The 20066-nt window shown below is 35.8% G+C and overlaps 2 protein-coding genes across 3 annotated transcripts; one reads left to right on the top strand and one right to left on the bottom strand.

The window, feature by feature from the left end:
* Positions 1–2174: 2174 nt before the first annotated feature.
* On the bottom strand, positions 2175–2756 carry LOC149236144 (uncharacterized). The gene has a single exon (XM_089368787.1). The coding sequence runs from the start codon at positions 2754–2756 to the stop codon at positions 2175–2177; it is 582 nt and encodes a 193-aa protein (XP_089224913.1).
* An 8855-nt stretch (positions 2757–11611) lies between these two features.
* Positions 11612–13436, top strand: LOC149236143 (transcription termination factor MTERF8, chloroplastic-like). Of its 2 annotated transcripts, XM_089461519.1 has the most exons (2): positions 11612–11745; positions 11861–13436. In XM_089461519.1, the coding sequence occupies exon 2, from the start codon at positions 12035–12037 to the stop codon at positions 12947–12949; it is 915 nt and encodes a 304-aa protein (XP_089317645.1). In that variant the 5' UTR covers positions 11612–11745; positions 11861–12034; the 3' UTR covers positions 12950–13436. The 2 variants fall into 2 exon arrangements, with proteins under 2 accessions (XP_089317645.1, XP_089317644.1); XM_089461518.1 differs by lacking the exon at positions 11612–11745 and having other exon boundaries at positions 11763–13436.
* Positions 13437–20066: the final 6630 nt, after the last annotated feature.

Genomic DNA, 20066 nt, shown 5'->3' with positions numbered 1-20066 from the left:
GACAAATCATACCAGATTTGAAGGGATGATGGGCAGTGGAAGAACATATGCAGGTTTGTTTCCGAAGCTTTCAGGCACATCGAGCATCGGCTGGGTCCCTGCCAACATCTCCTTTGCAATGTCTCCATTGTGAGGTTTTTATTCCAGAATAACAACCAGGAAAAGATAACCATCTTCATCGGACAAGCAGCTTTCCAAAAGCACGTAGGAAAAAAAGGATGTGGATTCTCTGTAACAAACGAAAACATGTCTTCATAAATGTTCTTAACGCTGACTGGCTTATGGATGGAACATACCAGGCTATCATGAGCGCCTGTCCTGGAGACCCCCAAGCAAATAAGTCGCTCCTTTGCCGACAGCCATAAAGGAAGCTTCTGTCGAGGCAGATGAAGTTCTTCGCCTTCCTTCCAGATCGGTGAGGCACCTGACCACCCCTTAATCAGTTTGTCCCATGTAAAGATCCCCAGCCTATGAAATTCATGCAGCAACGGATGAGAAAAAGAGAACCCGTTGCCAGATAAAATGGAGTCGAAGGCAATAAGAATGTTGGATCTAGAATATAGAGTCCAGCAGAAATTTCTCATGAAAAGAGGATGAACTTTGCGTAAGCTGTTCCATATCAGCGAGCCGTTTCTGGTTCCCAAGGACCGCTTTCTGTACCAGAATTCAACAGGTTTTCCTTTGAGGTATTTTGTCTTTATGAGATTACTCCACGGCCCGTCCCCAAATACGCCTCTGTGAAGAGATTTGCAGAGCAGTGCATTTCCAAAGGAGCGAATGTTCTTCAGGCCCCATCCACCCCTACATTTTGGAGCAGCAATGGACGCTATTTTAACAAGATGGATTTTAGTCTGATTTGCATGACCTCCCCAAAGGAAGTTTGCAATCAACCTGTTCATCTGATTAATAATATTGCTAGGAAGATAAAAAATATGAGCCCAATAGACTGACAGTTGACAGAGGACTGACTGTACTAATATAAGCCTGCCAGCAAGTGAGAGAAATTTGTATTCCCATTGGGCAATTCTCTTGTAGAATCTGTCCAGTAGCCATTGCCAGTCCCTGATAGTATGTCCTTTAGCCTTTAATGGAAAACCCAGATATATGAATCCGTGTTGTAGCGAATTTGGGGCAATACCCAACAGGTTCGAAATCCATTTGACAGTATCTAACTTCACATCATTATGGAGAAGGAAGGATTTTTCCTTGTTAATGATCAGGCCGATGGCTCTCTGAATTCTTGAGAGAATGTCGTTTATGCAGGTCCAGGAAGCCCTACAGAGCATAGCAAGGATGAGAATATCATCAACGAACAGACTATGAGGGATGGATATGTTCTTGCAGATTTTAACTCGAAGGCATCTCTTCTCCGCAACAACTTTGTTGATATGACTGCTGAGAGAATTCATCACCAGAATGAACAGCAGTGGAGAAAGGGGACATCCCTGGCGAAGACCCCTCTCAGCTTGAAAAAAAATAGAAGGAATGCCATTCACAATCACCGAGTATTTAACATTCTCTACACAAGACATGACCCAATTAACCCCTTGGGATTTAAGTCCAATTTTTGCTAATAGGATTCTCAAAAAACCCCAATCGACACAATCATAAGCCTTTTGCAAGTCGATTTTGAGGATAGTAGTATCCATATTCTGCGATATAATTTTAAAGAGGCTTTCTTGAGTCATGGCAACCGCGTCCAAGATTATTCTCCCCTTTAAAAAAGCATGCTGTTCTCTGGAAATATAGGAGGATAGAAGGGGCTTCATACGTTCTGCAACAATTTTGGAGATAATTTTGAAAGTGATGTTACATAATGATATTGGCCGAAAGTCCTGAAAGGTATCAGCGCTATGTTTTTTTGGAATAAGCGCTATAAATGTAGATGTAGTTGCAGAGTGTATATTCCCAGCCATCCGGGAAGCATCCACCATACCCAGCAAATCCCGTTTGAAGAGATCAAAATAGTGAAGGAAGAATTCTATTGGCCAGCCGTCAGGCCCCAGGCTTTTATCCTTCTTGAAGGATTTCATGGCCTTTAGAAGTTCATCTTCAGAGATGGGCCTTATGAAGTCTTCATTTGCAGCATTGTTAAACATATCTGGCACATCCTCAATACTCCATATGGCGTCCTGGAGATCAATATCCCTTCTTTTGTACTCGTTTTGGTAGAATCAAACTGCCTCCGCCGTGATTTGGTCCTGTGAAAAAAGATTTTTTCCCCGATCATCTCTGATCCTCCAGATAGAGTTTTTTTCTCTTCTCGCATTGGCAAAGTTGTGAAAAATTTTTGTGTTCCTGTCACCTGCTTTGAGCCAGATGGCTCTGCTCTTGAGGCGCCATGTTTCCTCCTCTTCTAGGAGGATCATATTTTTCCTTTTTTCCAGCTTTCTAATCTTGTTTTTCATGTCGAAAGAAAGTCGATTTGGGTCAGCCTGCTCCCAAAGGCTATCCAGTTCCCTGCGAATGCATATGAGTTCCTCTTTATCCAATCTTTTCTTATTTTTTTGCCAGTTTTTCAAAACTTCTTTCAACCTCTTTAGCTTTTCACGGAAAGGCATGTAAGGGGCCAGATCAGAGTCTTGTATGCGCTTCCAATTCTCTGTTATGATTTCATTGAAGGATTGATCCTCCAAGATTATCCTGTTAAATTTGAAAGAGTATCCCACTCTGTACTTGTTCCCTTGCCAGGTTAGGGAGATAGGCCCGTGATCCGAAGAGTGGTCTTTTCCGACTGTTACAACAGGCATACCCATAAATCCAATAACACTGGCATGTATAATAACTCTGTCAATCCTCTTAGCTGCATATGCTTATCCGGTTCTACAGTTGTCCCAGGTCGGAAACACTCTGTCAGGAGAAATATCTGATAAGTACCTGTAGAGAAGCTCCTTGTTTATTCTCTCTGCCAGAGGGTCGAAATTCCTTTTCATGCGTTGCCGGAACAAGCGGGAGAGAGAGCATCTTTTGTGAAAACCATCTTTGTCAAAACATCACGGTGGATCAAGAACAGATCAGCTTGGAGCTTTAAAAAGCAGCACCCCAGAAAAACAAACAAACAGAGAATGAAACCATTCAACATCTATGAATTACACAGCCTAGACCCCAGAAGAAAAATATTCGCCTGATAGGAATTAGATATGGCCACCATCTCGGTACAGAGAGAGTTGTCTTTATATAAAATACTTAAGCCCTGTTGCGAATGAAGGAAGAGGGAAACTACAGCTAGACTATCAGTGTGTTATTTATAACTAGATACTGTGAAGACATGGATAAACCCATATGGCTTTCTGCATGGAGAGAAACATCCTGTCTGCACTGCGTGTCCAAAAAGATAGATTGCATGCAGTGAAACCGCTCTTTCCAGCCAGGTGTCACTGTAGGGAAAACGACTATCCTGTGGTAGACCAACAAGAGGATACTCCCCGCCTTCCTAAGATCAGGACCCCATGCCTAAAGGAGTAAAAAAAAACACTGTCTGTCTGCGGAGATGGCGAGTGGCTGTAATCTACTGGACTCTGTCAGCGCCTGTTATGACTCCACTTCTCTCCCGTGTTCGTATGCATAGTGGTATTGAATAATTTAAATATGTCTATGAGCTTTCCATTTATATGAAAGGAGATATCCCTTGGTAATCCATTGGGTGAAACAAAAACAATAATTTTGGAGAAGATTTTGGAATAGACATAATTTGGGACTCTAAAGGTATCCCTTGAATGAATAACTCAATGGAAAATGGTAGTGGAATCATAGAATTATCTCCATACAAGGACGTGATGAGAATCACTATAAGCTCTATTTAAGGATGATGCACATAAGGAAGAAAATATTGGGAATCAACTAATGAATTTGAATAATTATGGTAATAATGAGATCCATGTTGAAGGAACTTGGAAAGTATGATGGCATAGATTAAATGAATAAATCCATAATAAATTTGATCAATTTAAGGAGATAAGTTGTGTGCATGACAACATCTATAATAGTTTTTCTCTAATGGGAGAACCAAATTGTAAGGTTTTCCATAAGTGACTAACTATATGCATGAATTATGGATATCAAGATGTATGTATTAGCCAAGTGTGTCAATTTTATGAATTTAAGAGAGGAGGGAAAGAAACCACAATGGACAAAGATGAGAAATTAATTCCAATTTGGTAATATGCATTTGAAATTGAATGAAGTGAAGTAATAGAGATGGAATATTAGGAAATTGTGACTACTGGAGAAAACAAAAATATATCTATGAATATTTGGTATGAGGAAGTGAAGGGTTGATTCTATCAAGAAGAAATTTGTCTTAAGGTATTGATGAGTGGATTGATAAACATTATTGGTAAAGGTCAAAGTGATGACATGTATAATTTAGAAGTGTCAAGATAGAGAGTTGTAAGCACTTGTAATTGGTGAGAAATGACAAGTGATGAATTAGGAAAATGTTTCAAGGATAACGACTATTTACATTTTGGAAAATAAAATAAACTATGTAGACTAATGAGAAAACATCGAGCATGAAGCGTAGGCATGAATCTTGTTGGGAATTTTATAATGAGACTTTGAAAATGATTACACATAAATTGGCAAAGGAAGTGAGAATCAACTAATAAAGGGTGTACTTAAACAACTTACTAGTGTGTGTCATTAGTATTGAAATAAATTATTTCCAAACACATTGAGCATACCAAATCATTCATGGATGATAATGGTTGTAGTGGTTACAAGCATTTCAAATTCTAAACTAAATATTTAACGAGTGAAAATTAAGGTGGAAGAATCCCTAGTCCAACTTGAAGATGGATGAATCTACGATAAAAGAGATCAAGTGGGAACTTGATGAGATAAGAAAATCTTCTTAAGATGAACAATGACAATTATGCAAGTGATGGATAAATCACTAGGGGACAACAAGCCTCATGCGGGTGGATTAAGCATAACATAAGACTTAAATAAGGAAGACCTTGGGTATGTGTGTCATTTGGACAAGCACAATATGTATAGTGATCATGAAATTTTAACTTGATATTTATGATTTTACAAATGGTAATATCTTAACAATGAATTTCACTAAAATTTCCTTGGGGAAGGAAGAATATTTGACGAGAGCTTAAGGCTCAAGATGATGAGACTCATTGAAATTTAACAATGTACTTAGATGAGTATACCTACAGTGTAAATGGTTAACTTCCTAATAGAAAGAACAATAAATTATTATTGAAAAGTAATTGGTACCTTGATGAAAACATGACACTAATAATGCTCATGAGATAACATAGATCTTAGAGGGATGTTGAATAATCTTAATTAATAGTTAGCATTCATTATTTATATAAGTAAATGAAATTAATTCATGATAAGAATATTTATAGTGTATTGTTGTTCTATATTTGATAAGTATTGAGATGATTTTCATATTAGTGATGTTTCATGATATGATGGTATGTGGTAAATGTATATAGCTCTGATGAGAGGTTAATGATGTATATGTGGTGCTTATTTAATTATTTGTTATGCTAATGATGTTGGATTCCCATGATGGATATGGTATACACAGGGATCATGATGTTATGACATGATGTACATTGACATGTGGTTCATTTATTATGTGATGTCATGATATATCTTTAATGCAAATATGTTGATGTTATAACTTATGAGGGTATTTTATGATGTGAAGCATGTGGTAATCACATGAATGTTTACGATATGTAAGAGTGTGTATTTATTTACTCTTTAGAATGTTGTGATAACAATGATGTTATGTTATGAGGATGACATGCAAGATTTGGCATATGGATTATTTTTGTTATGATGTTATGATTATAACTAATGCATTGAATGTATGTTGAGATGTGGTATTGATAGGAAATCCACAAATGGGCCGAGAGGTCTAGTTTATTTGATGATCTCGTAGGAACCCAACCTGCAAGGGAGAATATGTAACACCATATGGGATGGGGACAAACTCAATCAACACCACATATGTCAGTGGTTCCTTTGTCTTGTATAGCTCTTGATGGATAGCTCTTGAGGGGCTATGGGACCATCTTGAGGAGGCCAAGTGCCTGATTTTGTAGGTTAGGTGCCTAGTATTGGATTGGGATGCCGAAGTCTGGTGGCGGTGTAAGGACTTTGATGCCTGGGGTTGTGTGCCTTAGTAGTTGTGGAGGGAGTGGGCCAACCTTGCGAGATGCTCGGAGTCATTGAGTACCGTACCGGATGCCTGCCTTGGGGCAGATGAGGTCTAAGTTAGGCGCGAGCCTTGGGGCCAGCCTTGGACTAGGATAAAAATCAGGGAGGCTTATGCCTAGTTCCGAAAGTGGGAAAAAGGACAGAGATTCCTAGAGATTTTCCGGGTGTTGTGAAAACTTTCGATGCCTGTTGGTTATACTAGTTCAGCAGAGGGTGTAGGGCCAACATGAAGTAATAAATAACTAAATAAATAAAATGTTAAATAATTAAACTCAACTTCAGGACGAAGTTCCTTAAAGAGGGTGAGTATGTAATGTCCCCTAATAATAAAAAAAATAATAAATAAATAATATAATATTAAAATATAAGAAAATAAATCATAAACAATAAAGAAAAGATAATAATAGTAAATAAATGATAAATAATGAAGAAACTATAATAATAGTAAATAAATAAAATAATAAATAACAATACTAGAGTTCTAAATAAATATAAATAAAAATAAACTGTAAAAATAGTAAAAATAGGTAAAGTTAACAAAAAGTAAAATAAAATAAGAAAGTGTTAAATTAAGAGAACGATAAAAATAGTAAGAATAAGTAAAGTTATCAAAAAATAAAAAGAAATAAAATAAGAAAAAATTATATTAAGAGAATTACTAAATTAAGGTAAAATTAAAATAAAGAAATAAAAGTTGCATGTTGACACATGGAGTGTGTGCATGCAGTTCCCCTTCCAATGTTTGCTTTATTTAATAGATAGTGAGGAAGATGAGAGACGATTCCATGATTCCATCATCCATTCTCTTGGGAGAAAAGTGTTGTGAGACAAAGGATTCCCTGGCAGTAGTACGTTGATTGAGGGCTCGGAGGTGGCCAGTTGTAGCAAGATTTTGTGCAACTGAACCTACGGTTGGGTGGAGATTCGTCCCCAAAACTTTGTTGCGATTAGCAGGATTCAAATAGCGTTCAACTCCAAAATCACAAGTAAGAAATATTATCGCCACAGGTAAGTTGTCTCTGCTCATATCTCCGAATTTCGATGTTAAATAGTTGATAAATTGCATGTTGATTATAAATCACATGATTAATCTAATTAGTTGCATGTTTTAATTTCGGGGTTGTTACAATGTAGTCCATGAAGGTTTTCCACCGACATGGTCACACCACATCATCCATCTGATCCACAAATCGGGCCCCAACTCAAATCCCAATAACTACAGAATGATCATGGCGGGCCACACGTTTTCAAAGTTGTATGCTACTTCTCTACATAGGAAGCTCTCCAGTGACCTTGAGCAAAGACAAATCAAAGCTAGGGGACACGTAGGTTTTTGACCAGCTCATCAGACCATTGACCACATCTTCACCCTCCATGTTGTAATTGAGGAGGCATGACATCGATCTTCGAAAGTCTACTATTGTTTCGTAGATTTTCGAAAAGATTTTGACTATGTTCTGAGGGAAGCCTTACTCCAAAGACTTTGAGATATTGGCGTCTCGACGATCCTATTGGCAGTTATTACATGCCTATATGATCCCGTCCTTGGTCGTCTTTGCATGGCTCATGGGATGTCGGATTTCATCCGAAGCACTATTGGGGTTAAATAGGGTTGTCCATTGTCCCCTACCTTGTTTGGGATCTATATTAATGAGTTGGAGGCTTTTCTACACGAGCATATCTAGGAGACTAATGGTTTCCTTCTTCACCAGGTCATGATATCTATTTTAATCTTTGTTGATGACATGGTTCTCCTCTCCTCATCTCCAGAAGGATTACAAAGGAAGTTGGATGCCTTAGCTCTATTTTGTGATCTTCAACAGTTGATGGTCAAACTGGGTAAAACCAAGGTTATGATCTTCAATGGGGTGAAGAAAACTTCAGACCTTCACTTCGTATTCAAAGGAGAGGAGGTTGAGATCATTGGCACATATACATACTTGGGGGTGTAATTCTCAAGTCCCCGCTTCAGTTTGTGACAAGCGCTTCAGCCTCAAATCAATAAAGGATATGGAACTTTAGCCCTTCTTGAGAGATAGTGCTTTCGACATCACTTCCAAGACATCTCGTCCAAGATGAGCCTCATGGACACCTTGATCCATCCCACTATTCTATATGGCTCAGAGATTTGGGGACCGTCTTTACTTGAGTCGGATTGGGCTTCAGTTGAGAGAGTCCAAACTCTCCTTCTCTACTGCATCATTAGATGCAAATAGACAATACCTCAACACATCATCCTTGCAGAGTTTGGAGCTCAACCCTTTCGGCTTGATACAATATTCCATTTGGTCTCATTCTTGCATCGTGTCTGGGGATTTGCAGACTCGATAAAGAGTAGGGATCGTTACCCTTACTTGGCATATTTCTCTTCTGAGACTATTACTCGTTCTACTCCCTCTAGCTAGGCTAGATGCTAGTTTACATGAGTTTCAGATCTCTTAGAGTCAATGGGCATTCAGTTGGATTGTATCCCTCCTTTCCGATATCGTTGGATGCTCCTGGACACCTTATACCTATTAGACAAGAGTTGAACAAGATCATCAAGGAGGACTTCTACATGCAGTTCGTCCACGTCACCTGGGTTAATCCTCCAGGAGGGTTGCGCCCAAAGATGGCCTTCTACACTGAGCACTTCTTAGCGTTGAGAGATAGGCACATTACTTGACCCCAGTATATGTTTCATCACTGGATGCATACTCTTCGCATTCCTCTATGCCAGTTCAGAGTAGGTTCTCATAAACTTCGGGTAGAGATGAACCACCAAATTGATAGAATAGACAAAATCTGTTAGGTATGTCATTTACAGGAAGTAAAGACTGAGGTGCACTTCATTTTTGGATGCCCTATCTACTATGTGATCAGAGGAAGGTTGCATTGCCTATTCAGAGACTCTAAGACCCTCACAGACTTTTTCAGGTATCCCGATTAGAGATGTCTAACCCTATATATGCAAGAGGCTCTTAGGTTCCGAGCGCATATTCTTCAGCCTCCCATCAAACCAGACCCCACATAGAGGATCACGACATTTTTCAGGGTACTACCTTCAGACAGGGGCATAAAGAGAACGATTGATACCTTTTCATATCTAGACTCTAAACCAGTGAGGATCCATGGGACCTCACCTCACCGCACGAGACCTCAAAAACAAAAAAGTCTTAGATTTGTCCCTAGGAGATGGACTAGGTCCTCCAGACCTGATCAGTGCACAAACTCACCCAGACAATGAGTTAGTGAACAATCTACACCTCCCACTGGCCCTTCATTAGGCTAGCAAACTTTGTGGAATTTTTTTCAGTGTTCTTTAGGCAGCCTCAAATGTTAGGAGAGATGGGTTTGATCTTTAGACCCATTAGCCCCTGGATCTTATCCGTCATGGCATTCCATACATTGTATCTTTTATGTTCCTGCATTGTACCTTTTATATTCATTCATTATATTTTTAGAAGAGACCGTTTGGTTCTCCTGCACTTTATGGAAATCATTGTATTCAACAGTCCCTTTGACCTACTTTGTGGTCATTAGTTCGATATAAATATAATTATCTTATCTTATCTTATTATCCAACGAGTTCATTTCTTTAATTTGTTTAACTTTATGTGTAATCATATATCTGAGTTTTTTTTTTTCCACTGTTTACTTTCCATTGAAGCAAATTGCTTTCCATGTATTGTTTATATTTGTTGATATGATAGCCTCAAATCAAAATGAACTACCTGTCTGCAGAACATTTCTTGTGACCTCTTTGTTTTTTCCAACCAAGCCTTCAAAGTAAATAATCAAAGATTAATTGATATACTTTGTTTGTATGTTTTGTCGGTCATAGCTCATGTATTTATCCTGCAAGGCATGAACTTTTATGAGATTAAAGTTGATTGAATGTTTTGGTATTGATAATTTTTGGGTCTTTTTGTAATTGACATTTGTTCAATATGGGAGACCTTTACTACTTTCATAGTTGTTGACCTTCATTTATCTGGTTTCTAAAATAAGTTCTCCTCCAACTTCCACATTAGCAAAATTTGGGAGAAAATATGGGTTCTTTGGCTCCATCTAATGCCAAACCCTTTGTTGATCCGATGATATTTTCAGCTCTGACATTTGCAGCTACCTTGGTGGACAAAGACGACTTGCAAAGGTGGACAAAGACGACTCGTGCTTTTCTACTATTTTTCCTTCTCGTTTTTCCAGATTTCAAGAATGACCGTAGTTGAGCACTACAACAATAGGAATTTCAAATGTGTCTGCCATGTCTATGTATGGAGTATTATTGTATCCATGTCCTTGAGTCGGGTTCAAGAATTTTATAGTTTCTACAACTTTTATGTTCATGTTTGGGTTTCTCAGATAATGGTAAACTAAGTTTCCCAAAATTTGCAATCCAAAAGACCCACATATTATAAGTGATATTAGAAAATACCACTTGTCTGGAGGTAGGATTGATCAAACGAGCAATGGTTTTCTAAATAAAATATACACGATCTTTGTTCAAAGATGAGATCTATCTCGAATTTTCAATACCTTGGACAACGATGGCGATGGCATGGTTACTGTAGACGATGTACAAGGGTTACTAGAAAATCTTGGAATTCAACATATCTTTGATGATAATATGAAATTAGTGATATGTTCTTATGATCATATGCACTTCATAGTTTCCTTTCATTTTATGTCATGACTCTTTTAATAGCTATTTTAGTTTTTGGTCTATGGTAGTCATTTTAGTTTTTATCATTTTATTTTAGTTATATTACTGGTTTTCTTTAGTTATACTTAAAAACTAATTTAGTTTAGCTAAAATTTATTTTATTTTGGTTTAAGCTTAAATATTTAGCTTTGATTTAGTAATGTTGATTTTATTATTTAATAGCATATAAATTTGAATTTTATATATTCATGTTATAATTTGAGTTATTTTAAATTATTTTTTATTTAAAATTATAGTTAATTAATTTAATGTAAATTTTATATTATTTTTTATTTTTATTCTTAAATTTTATTCAAAGTTTTATTTATTATTTATTGTTTTAAAAAATTATTGATTGTTTGGGTTGTAGATGGATATGAAAAATTTTGAAACACAAGATCATGAGATACTTAAGAAACTCAAAAATAAACTTTTTTACCCATGTGAGAGATTTAAACTTTTTGTACTAGTGTAAAAAACTTATTCAACATTCCTTTAGCCCTCTAAATACAATTGCTAATTATTAAATATCTTATAATTTGGAAAATTTTATACAAATATCATCCACTTTGTCATTATCGCTAAATACAATTGCTAATTATTAAATATCTTATAATTTGGAAAATTTTATACAAATATCATCCACTTTGTCATTATCATAACATCAAAAACGTGCTATAGGGAAACATCCATCTCCTTCTTCCATGGCACCACATAGGATTCCAACCTTCATAAAACCCTAAACCTCATCTCAAATGAAACCCTAAATACTCGCAGCACAGTGCTCACTTTTGGTCTACGGAAACGTTTTGCCCTCCGAAACCATCTACGACGATATTCATCCAGACATCCAGTCCGGCGGGCTCCTCCAGGTAGTTATTTCTCTGTTTCTGCTTTTAATTTCAGCCAGGGTACATTTTAATCTGCGATTTCATTGTTGCAAAGATAATGTCTATTCATCGAATATTGAAACGTTTGATAATGAAGGAAGTACCCCTAGTATCCACTCATGTATCGATCCCAATTTTGCTGTTTCGTCCTCTTCAAATTCATGCAAATCCCCACATAAAAATCGCCAAATTCTGCACGGAAATAGCAAACCCAGCCCCAGCTCCACCAGATGGGGGCGTTGTCACAGATTTTTTCATCAACAAATGCGGTATGTCAGAGAAAGATGTTTCAAATGTCCTTAAACTTCGCAAGGGCTTGCTGAATAAACCAAGCCAGGATTTGGAAGAAGGTTTGGAGTTGTTAAGTGAATGTGGTTTGACCACCCCTGCTCACATTCGAAGGGTGGTTCTTCGCAACCCTGGGATCTTCTTATATAAATCCAAAAGGGTCTTAAAGTCTAGGCTCAGCTATCTAAGGTCTATCATCAACAAAGAGGATATCTGCAAGTTTCTTTATACCGATTCAAAAATTATTAATAAGAGTGAGGATAAGCTTAAATCTGCGGTTTCAGTCTTGCAAAGATTGGGTATTGAGGGCGATGCATTATCAAAGTTATTGGCAACGGTACCCCGTCTCCTCAGCCATACGGAGGAAAAAGTTATGGAGTCATTTAAAGTGGTGGAAGGTCTGGGTTTCGGGAGGGGATCCAAGATATTTGGGCACGCTTTGCGTGCTTTACTAGGAATTGGGAAAGAAAAGATAGATCGCAAACTGCGGTTTTTGAGCAGTTTAGGTTTCTCTGAAAAACAAATTTACAAGCTCTCATGTTTGAGGCCGGCGGTTTTGGGACTTTCAGAGGAAAAACTGAAACGGAAGGTAGACTTTCTTGTCAAATCACTGGGACTTCCATCGGATGATATTGTTAGATGTTCCAGTCTGGTGACATATAGCTTGGAGAAGAGGATAATTCCTCGGTATAGAGTAATGGAGGCCTTGAAGTCCATGCAACTGTTGAAGAGAGAGAGGATTTCTTCACAAATTGTTAATTACACAGACAAAAAGTTCTTGGAAAAGTATATTAATGGGAATCCCGAATACTCCTCCGTTCTGCGGGATATTTACTATGGAGAAAAAGCTGTGAAAGGTATTTACTATGGAGAAAAAGCTGTGAAAGCTAATCGTTGACAAGGAGACTTGCAGTGAGTGCTTTTCAGTCAAAAGGATTCAGCGAAAGTTGTGAGCAGCTTCAATCAATATGAAGTTCAATCGTTGTGAGCAGCTTCAATCAATATGAAGTTCAATCGTTGTGAGCAGCTTCAATCCATATGAGATTTCATTACTGCCTTTATTTGTAGTCTTTTGTGGATTCCTTGGCATAAAAGAAGGGTGCTTGTAGCAGGGGCCAGCTAACAGTTCTGAGAAACAGATTTTAGAACCGGAGCGATTCACAGCGTTGCTTTTAACTGAAGGTGCAACTCACCTCCTTCGTTACCTCAGCATGAGAAAGGCAAATGGCCAATATTGATTTGTAACCAACACACCCCAGACATTATTGTGTTGCCATCTTGTACTTTACACCACAGTTCAGCGTGCGTCTGAGCACATACGTGTCTCACAGCAAATACCTCATCTTTGCAAACCATAAACAGAGTTAGCCTCTTATTTGAATGGATGTTATTAATGGCTTTAAAAGAGGAGTTTAACTCTTATATAATGGCAGATTGCCTTTACCGATATATGCATTTTCGATGCAGAACAGTATTTTTGTTTTAATTTCTTAGCAATTTCTGTATTTTTCTACACATTTTCTGTTAGTATTATATGTTTTTATAGCAAAATATGAAGTCGTTATCGATTATACTAGAACCCTAGTCAAGTATCCAAATGACACAATCATTTTAGCGTTATGCCTTCTGGGGCGATTTTAGTCCCTTGCAATCCTACAAGTTTTTTGAATGAACCATTGTATTTAGACATGGATGATTTCACAGTACTATTTTAATACATAGATATTTTATTTTTTTTTATAGAATTTTAAATAATACTTCTGCAAATTTAACATTGCCTATGCTTGTCCTTGTTGTCAAACATGGTTTGGATGGACTATGTATTGTAACCTGGAGTATAATACATTTTTATTTGAGTTTTAGTCACAACACTTTTTGTTCTGTTGTGAATTCTTTGTCATAATGTTTTTATTAAAAAATTGTTAGAAAATCAGTTTATCTGAAATGGGTTTGTAAAAATATTGATTTGTAGAAATGTCATGATTCTTCCAGTGTCTTGTTCTTTATAATAGAGAGCATTGACATTGGGTGAGTGGTGGTTGGATAGTAGGTCCATGATTTTGAGATATAATTGGATTATAAAGTCTGAATGTCCAACCACTCATGGATGAGTCAAACTTGCAAATGACAAGTAAACTCATAAGTTACTAAGTAATGAGTCCAACTCATGGGCTCATTGGTACTATAGATATAAATGACAAAACAAGAAAAGAAAAAAAACCTCATTTTTAGTGAACTTGTTAATTGTAATGAACTTTTAATTCAAACTTTGGCTTTATAATAAAACGAATAAAGATTGCAGTGAACCTTGTTAGTTGTATTGAACTTTTATTTCGAACTTTGACTTTATAAAAAAACAAATAAAGATTGCAGTGAACCTTGTTAATTGATTTGAACTTTTAATTCAAGCTTTGAATTTATAAAAAAACACTTAAAGATTGCCCAAACTTTTGACTTTAAAATAAATAAATAGGGATTATTCAAACTTTAAATGTAAATCTTTGCTAGATATTAAACCTTTAAAAAAAATATTGAAAAATTGTAGAATCATCCAAGATGAATTAATGCCATATTATATGTCAAAAGTGTGTGTGTGTCTATATATATATATATAGACTTTAGATACTCAATTCACTTAATAAATTCTTGATTAGCTTATTAAGAGCATGAAGATAAATTTAATGGCATGCATCTTTAAAAAATGTAACTACCCTTGTGTAGACAATTTGTGAATAAGGAGGGAGCCAAAAAAGGTAAGCGCTAATGCACTCGAGATCCAGTTATAGTCTAAACTAGTTTTATTTAGTAATATGTGTGGAATAACCATAAAATAACCATATCAACAGCATTCTATAAATTTTAATTAGTTCCACAAACAAGAATACAAATATCATCTCATCATCAAAGAACAACATGCATGTCACATGCATATGCACTCACCCACATATATTACACACAAGTAGTCTACATAATATCCAAAATAATGCATAAAATTCATTAGTTTTCAAGCCACATATAAGACAAGTCATCAAGTCAATGAAGGACAAACAACCAAATTATATAGAAAATAAATCCATACAAAATGGGGCATCACATACTCCCTTTCTTTGAGAAACTTAAACTTTATTTTGAAATTATTATGCAAATCATGAAGCTTGTACTATGTCAAATTTTATTCTAAATAATTACATTTTGGTGTCATTTATATCATGTTAAATATCATAAAGAATTGACCATTTCACTACTTTAGTTTCTTTCAAAATTCATGCATTTCTATAAAATTATAAGCATAATCTCATATTAACACCCATTATACAATCCTTCAAAATTCATGTATTTCTATAAAATTATAAGCATAATCTCATATTAACACCCATTATACGATCCCTAGGTGATAACAAATTAATGCATTATTTCATATAATCCATTCCAAATGATTGTTTCAAGTATTTATTGCTTGTTTCAAATATCATTATTAAGCATGTCTTAAGTGGTTACCATGTTGTATGAGGGAAGTCTTGGCTAACATTTGAATTACTTAAAGCTAGTATTTGGTTTCACCTCAAATGTATGTATTATTCATTATTCATGTTTATTTAAGGTAATTTTCGTGGGTATCTTCTTTTAATCAGTTTTATTCAATAGTGTCACACACAACCATCATAATTGTAAACAAAACTTTGCATAGATGTGTGCTCACCATCATCTTATCATATGCCGTGATTGCTAGCTCATCAATTATTACAGCAATCATCATCTCATTTATTTGGCAATCACAAAGCTTACAAAGCTTCAAAAGCTCATAGGTCAATTGCATATGTAATATTAATTGTTATACATGTGCTTATACAAATAATATTACTTAACAAAAAGGAATGGGTTCAATGATGACAATTTGTCTAATTAATTTAGTGACAACTATTATTCAACCAACTTGTAGAGCATTTAAAGAATAAGATAATTTTCAACAACATTTGAGTAAAATAAGATTTCTCATTACTTTTTTTAGCAACTATCTTGACTAAGGGATTCTTTCTATTTCATAAAAGATTCAATGTCAATAAGTTCAACATGATTGCCAAGCTTACAACTCTCACAAATAAGACTTGCAACAATGTTTAGTAAATAACATGTGCATATAAGAATAAAGATCTACCCAAACAAGGTTAAACAAAGGTAGCAATCCATATAACTATGATCTTGTCAAACGTGGTTGACTTCTTGTCAGACATGGTTGATTTAAAATCCAACCTCTTAATGAATATGGAGGTATTAAAACACTATGGAAGTTTCCTTACTTCACAAGTGAGATAATCCTATTACACATTGCAAGAACAATTTGGAATCTTTAATCTGATACTTATCATTAATGTCAACAAGATTTTGAACAACAATGCACATGTGAACAAAATATTGAAGTTATTGAGTTAAAATTTTACTCTCAATACCATCACTACATATCACAACCATCCATTATGTAGGTACAAAGTCTGACCACAAGTTCACAACCATGACTTAAAAGATAATCTCACTTCTTTACCTTGTTGATAGTTCTTTACCATCCTTTTTTTTTCAATATCATTTTATTTTGTATGAGGCATACACATGTTTTGGTCCTTAAGATGCTACTCACACAAGGCTCAGAGCCCTTATAAGAAATACTCTTTATGAGCTCAACAAGTTGCATGCAAAATTTGAACTCAAGTAGGGAGAATAACACATTTCTCCTAACTACACAAGCTAAACCCAATTGACCACATGTAACCATCATTACATAAAGGAGAAAGCACTGATTCAACCATAACTACATTCAACAATGTGCAAAAGAATGCAATAGTTGTGATCTTCAGACTAATTATTGACTCATTAGTCTCAAGAGTTTAGACTCTTCCCATTTGATTCATGAATTTGCATTACTACACCTATCCTTTAAGCTTAATGCAAGGAGCAGTAAACCCCATAAATCTAAATTTATCGTTACAAAATATGGGCATTCAATATCGAGATCCTTTCATGAGACGAAAGTTTTTCTTAAATATTTGTACTACATAAACCATGAATATAAGTGGAAGGAATGGACGAAGGTTCTAGTCACTCCCATAAAGTCGACCATTAGTAAGAAGAGGGGAAGTCACTAACAAACTCCTTGTGGAGTCTTCTTTGCTTTTCATTTCATTTCATTTGATATTAAATCCATGGAATGCCGTGTAATTTCATTTCATGAGTTGTGATTGGAGATAGAAAATCTCTATATAACATCACAACAGTGCAAACAAATCTATAAGCAAAGCTCACTCACTATGCTACACTTCATAATTGTGATTGAGAATTCCTTTGTTTGTCTTGTTGATTACATAGAATTGTGACTCTAGAAATATAAATGGCTCTAAAGTTAACTGAAAAAGTGTTGGTCAATGTCATTGAGGGTAAGGCAGTGGCGACGAGTGGTGTGTTTGATAATTGATTAGTGGTACGATGGAATATAAATTGGAGGAATGCAAATGTTGATTCTCGATAAAATTTATCTCATCTATCCTCCACATAAGCAACTATCATTCTCCATGGCTTATTATATTATCAATTATTCCAAGCTCCACATATGGGAGGTATAATTATAACTAACATCCATTCTCATTCCCTTTTCTTGTACATTTTAATGTATTACTACTTGTGTTTCCTTTACATAAATGAAAATGATTATTACATTTATCTAACTAATTGAATAAATGAAATCTCTACCTTATGGGGTTTGTGCTAGTCTAGTTTGAAGAATACAATAAGCTCATATACCCAGATGTTGGCATCCAAGTGTATGACATCATCAATCACCTCTTTGATATACTAGATAACCATTTTTATGCTATGGTGGACTACTTATGTGAGAAGACATGGGCCCACACTCCACAATACAAGATTGGTTACTACCAACAATGCACAAAGATGGTGCAATACCTTCTATATCATAGTTAAGAAGGACTCACTTCCAAGTGAAATAGGGCTTGAGCTAGAGGTGTATATAGTCTATACAATGTTCCCTCATGAACCCCAATCATCCTTTCTTCATTGATACTATAGCCCTTATCCCAAACCAAAACCTTGCCATTAACAAAAGCAACTTTATTACCCTTATCCTCTAGACAAGAAATAGAAAGTATTTTTCTTCAAACCTATAACATATAAGATGTTGTTGAGGTGAATGTTTCCACCTGGTTCAAGCTCCAATGATATATACCAATGCCTTTCACTGGATAGCATTTTTTGTCTCCAAGTTCAATAGAGTGAGATGAATTTCCTTTTGACAAGGTTTGAATTTGATTGTATCCTCCCGTCATGTGCCTGGAGGCACCACTATCGATAACCCATACATTTTCATCTTTGAAGGCGCCGAATAGAGCAAAGAACATGTTTCCTTCTACTTCTTTCCTTACTAGCTTGGGGGTGATCTTTAGTATTAGTTCTTGATGGAGATAACAAGATTTCCAAGAAAACTGAAAGCCTTCTTCATGATTCTTGACATTGTACCAGCGAACTTGTGATCTTTAGTCTCCTTGTTGCACCTTAGCTCTAATACCATGTTGGAAAATATGGAGACTTAGTAATTATAACTTATTTTTCTTCACTTGATAATTACTTGTGATGTTAGATGTTCTTCTATTACTTCTTTGACTATGTTCATAAACCAATCATAAAAAACAAGATCACAAAGAGACATAGTACACCAGAAATAGGCTCCAAGATAGGGCAAGACCCCTCTAAGGGGAAAACTTGGAAAATACTTCTCTTCTTCATTATAATATGCTTACAAAAGAGACTTCAAAGATCCAAAGACCCAAGCCAACAAACCCTGCAAGATCCAAGTCATCGTCCAACAATATGTGCTTCAAAACAACTTCCAGAACTTCAATACATCAACCCAACCACTGAAACTTTGGCCTTGCAATTTCAATCTCCAGCAACTAGCCCAGAATTTCATCCTCTTGAAGTTGGCAGCTTCACAAATCCTAGCGAGACAAGGAGAAATATAACCCTTGAAAAACTTCAATTTTTGTTCTTCATCCTCCAGTGAATCTTCACTATTGCAAATCAAACTTGTGTGAGATGTGTGTCCAAATGAGGTTGAGCTCCCTTCTATTTATAGCCTTTCTTGAGGGTCAAATTTCCCTCACTTAGGGCGATTTGTCTTTACTCTTAGGCCTACTTGATATTGGGTTTATCCATGGATTTTACATGACAAAATAAATATTTTTCTTCATTACAATGAGTCCAAATGGGAGTATGACACATGAACAATATTATTCTTTATCATAGAAATACCTAGAAGACTTAAAAAGCATGAATAACATGCTTTTGACTCAAACTAGAGTATGAAATCCATAATCCAAAATAAAATATAATCTCTTTATTTTATTTTTCTTTCTTTATAAAGAATATAGAGTGTCATGATCACAATTACATCATAATGAAGACCAACCCTAGTTACAATTTTCAACACTCCCTCTTAATTAGGGAGGTATTCATGGTACAAGGAATCTCAATATTAAAGCATTCCCATGAGAGGTGTCAGATTGATAAGCCATATTTTGTCAAGCATCTTTTATATCATAACCAACATTGTCACTAAAGGTATTTACTGGTCAAGCTCATCTTTAACTATGAGCATTATGATGGGAGGCTTTACATGAGCTGCCACACTACCTCTTAAGGTACACGCCCCATCCATATGTCTACAAGGTATGTTCTTTTAGGACTATTCTTATCTTGGACTCCCAAACCTGGATCCTCAAATAGTATCGGTCCTCTTCAAATACTCTTATCATGGATTCCCTACCTCATCCTTAAAGAGCATAGGTCACCAACTTCTTTCTATGGAGTTTTTAATCCATAAGTTTCAATCTAGATGTTTATTCAATCGTCCAGACTCCATATTTATTTATGGCCTTCACTAAGATTTATGGTTGTCATTCCTAGTCTAATGCCTAACCCATAAAGACAAGAACTATCTGATATCACTCCAT

The sequence above is a fragment of the Pinus tabuliformis genome, chromosome 8 (assembly GCF_031772625.1).
Source record: "Pinus tabuliformis cultivar Carrire ecotype Pingquan chromosome 8, CPIR1, whole genome shotgun sequence".
Lineage (NCBI taxonomy): Eukaryota > Viridiplantae > Streptophyta > Pinopsida > Pinales > Pinaceae > Pinus > Pinus tabuliformis.
The sequence above is the reverse complement of the archived record's forward strand: the minus strand, read 5'-3'. Positions and strand labels throughout refer to the sequence as shown.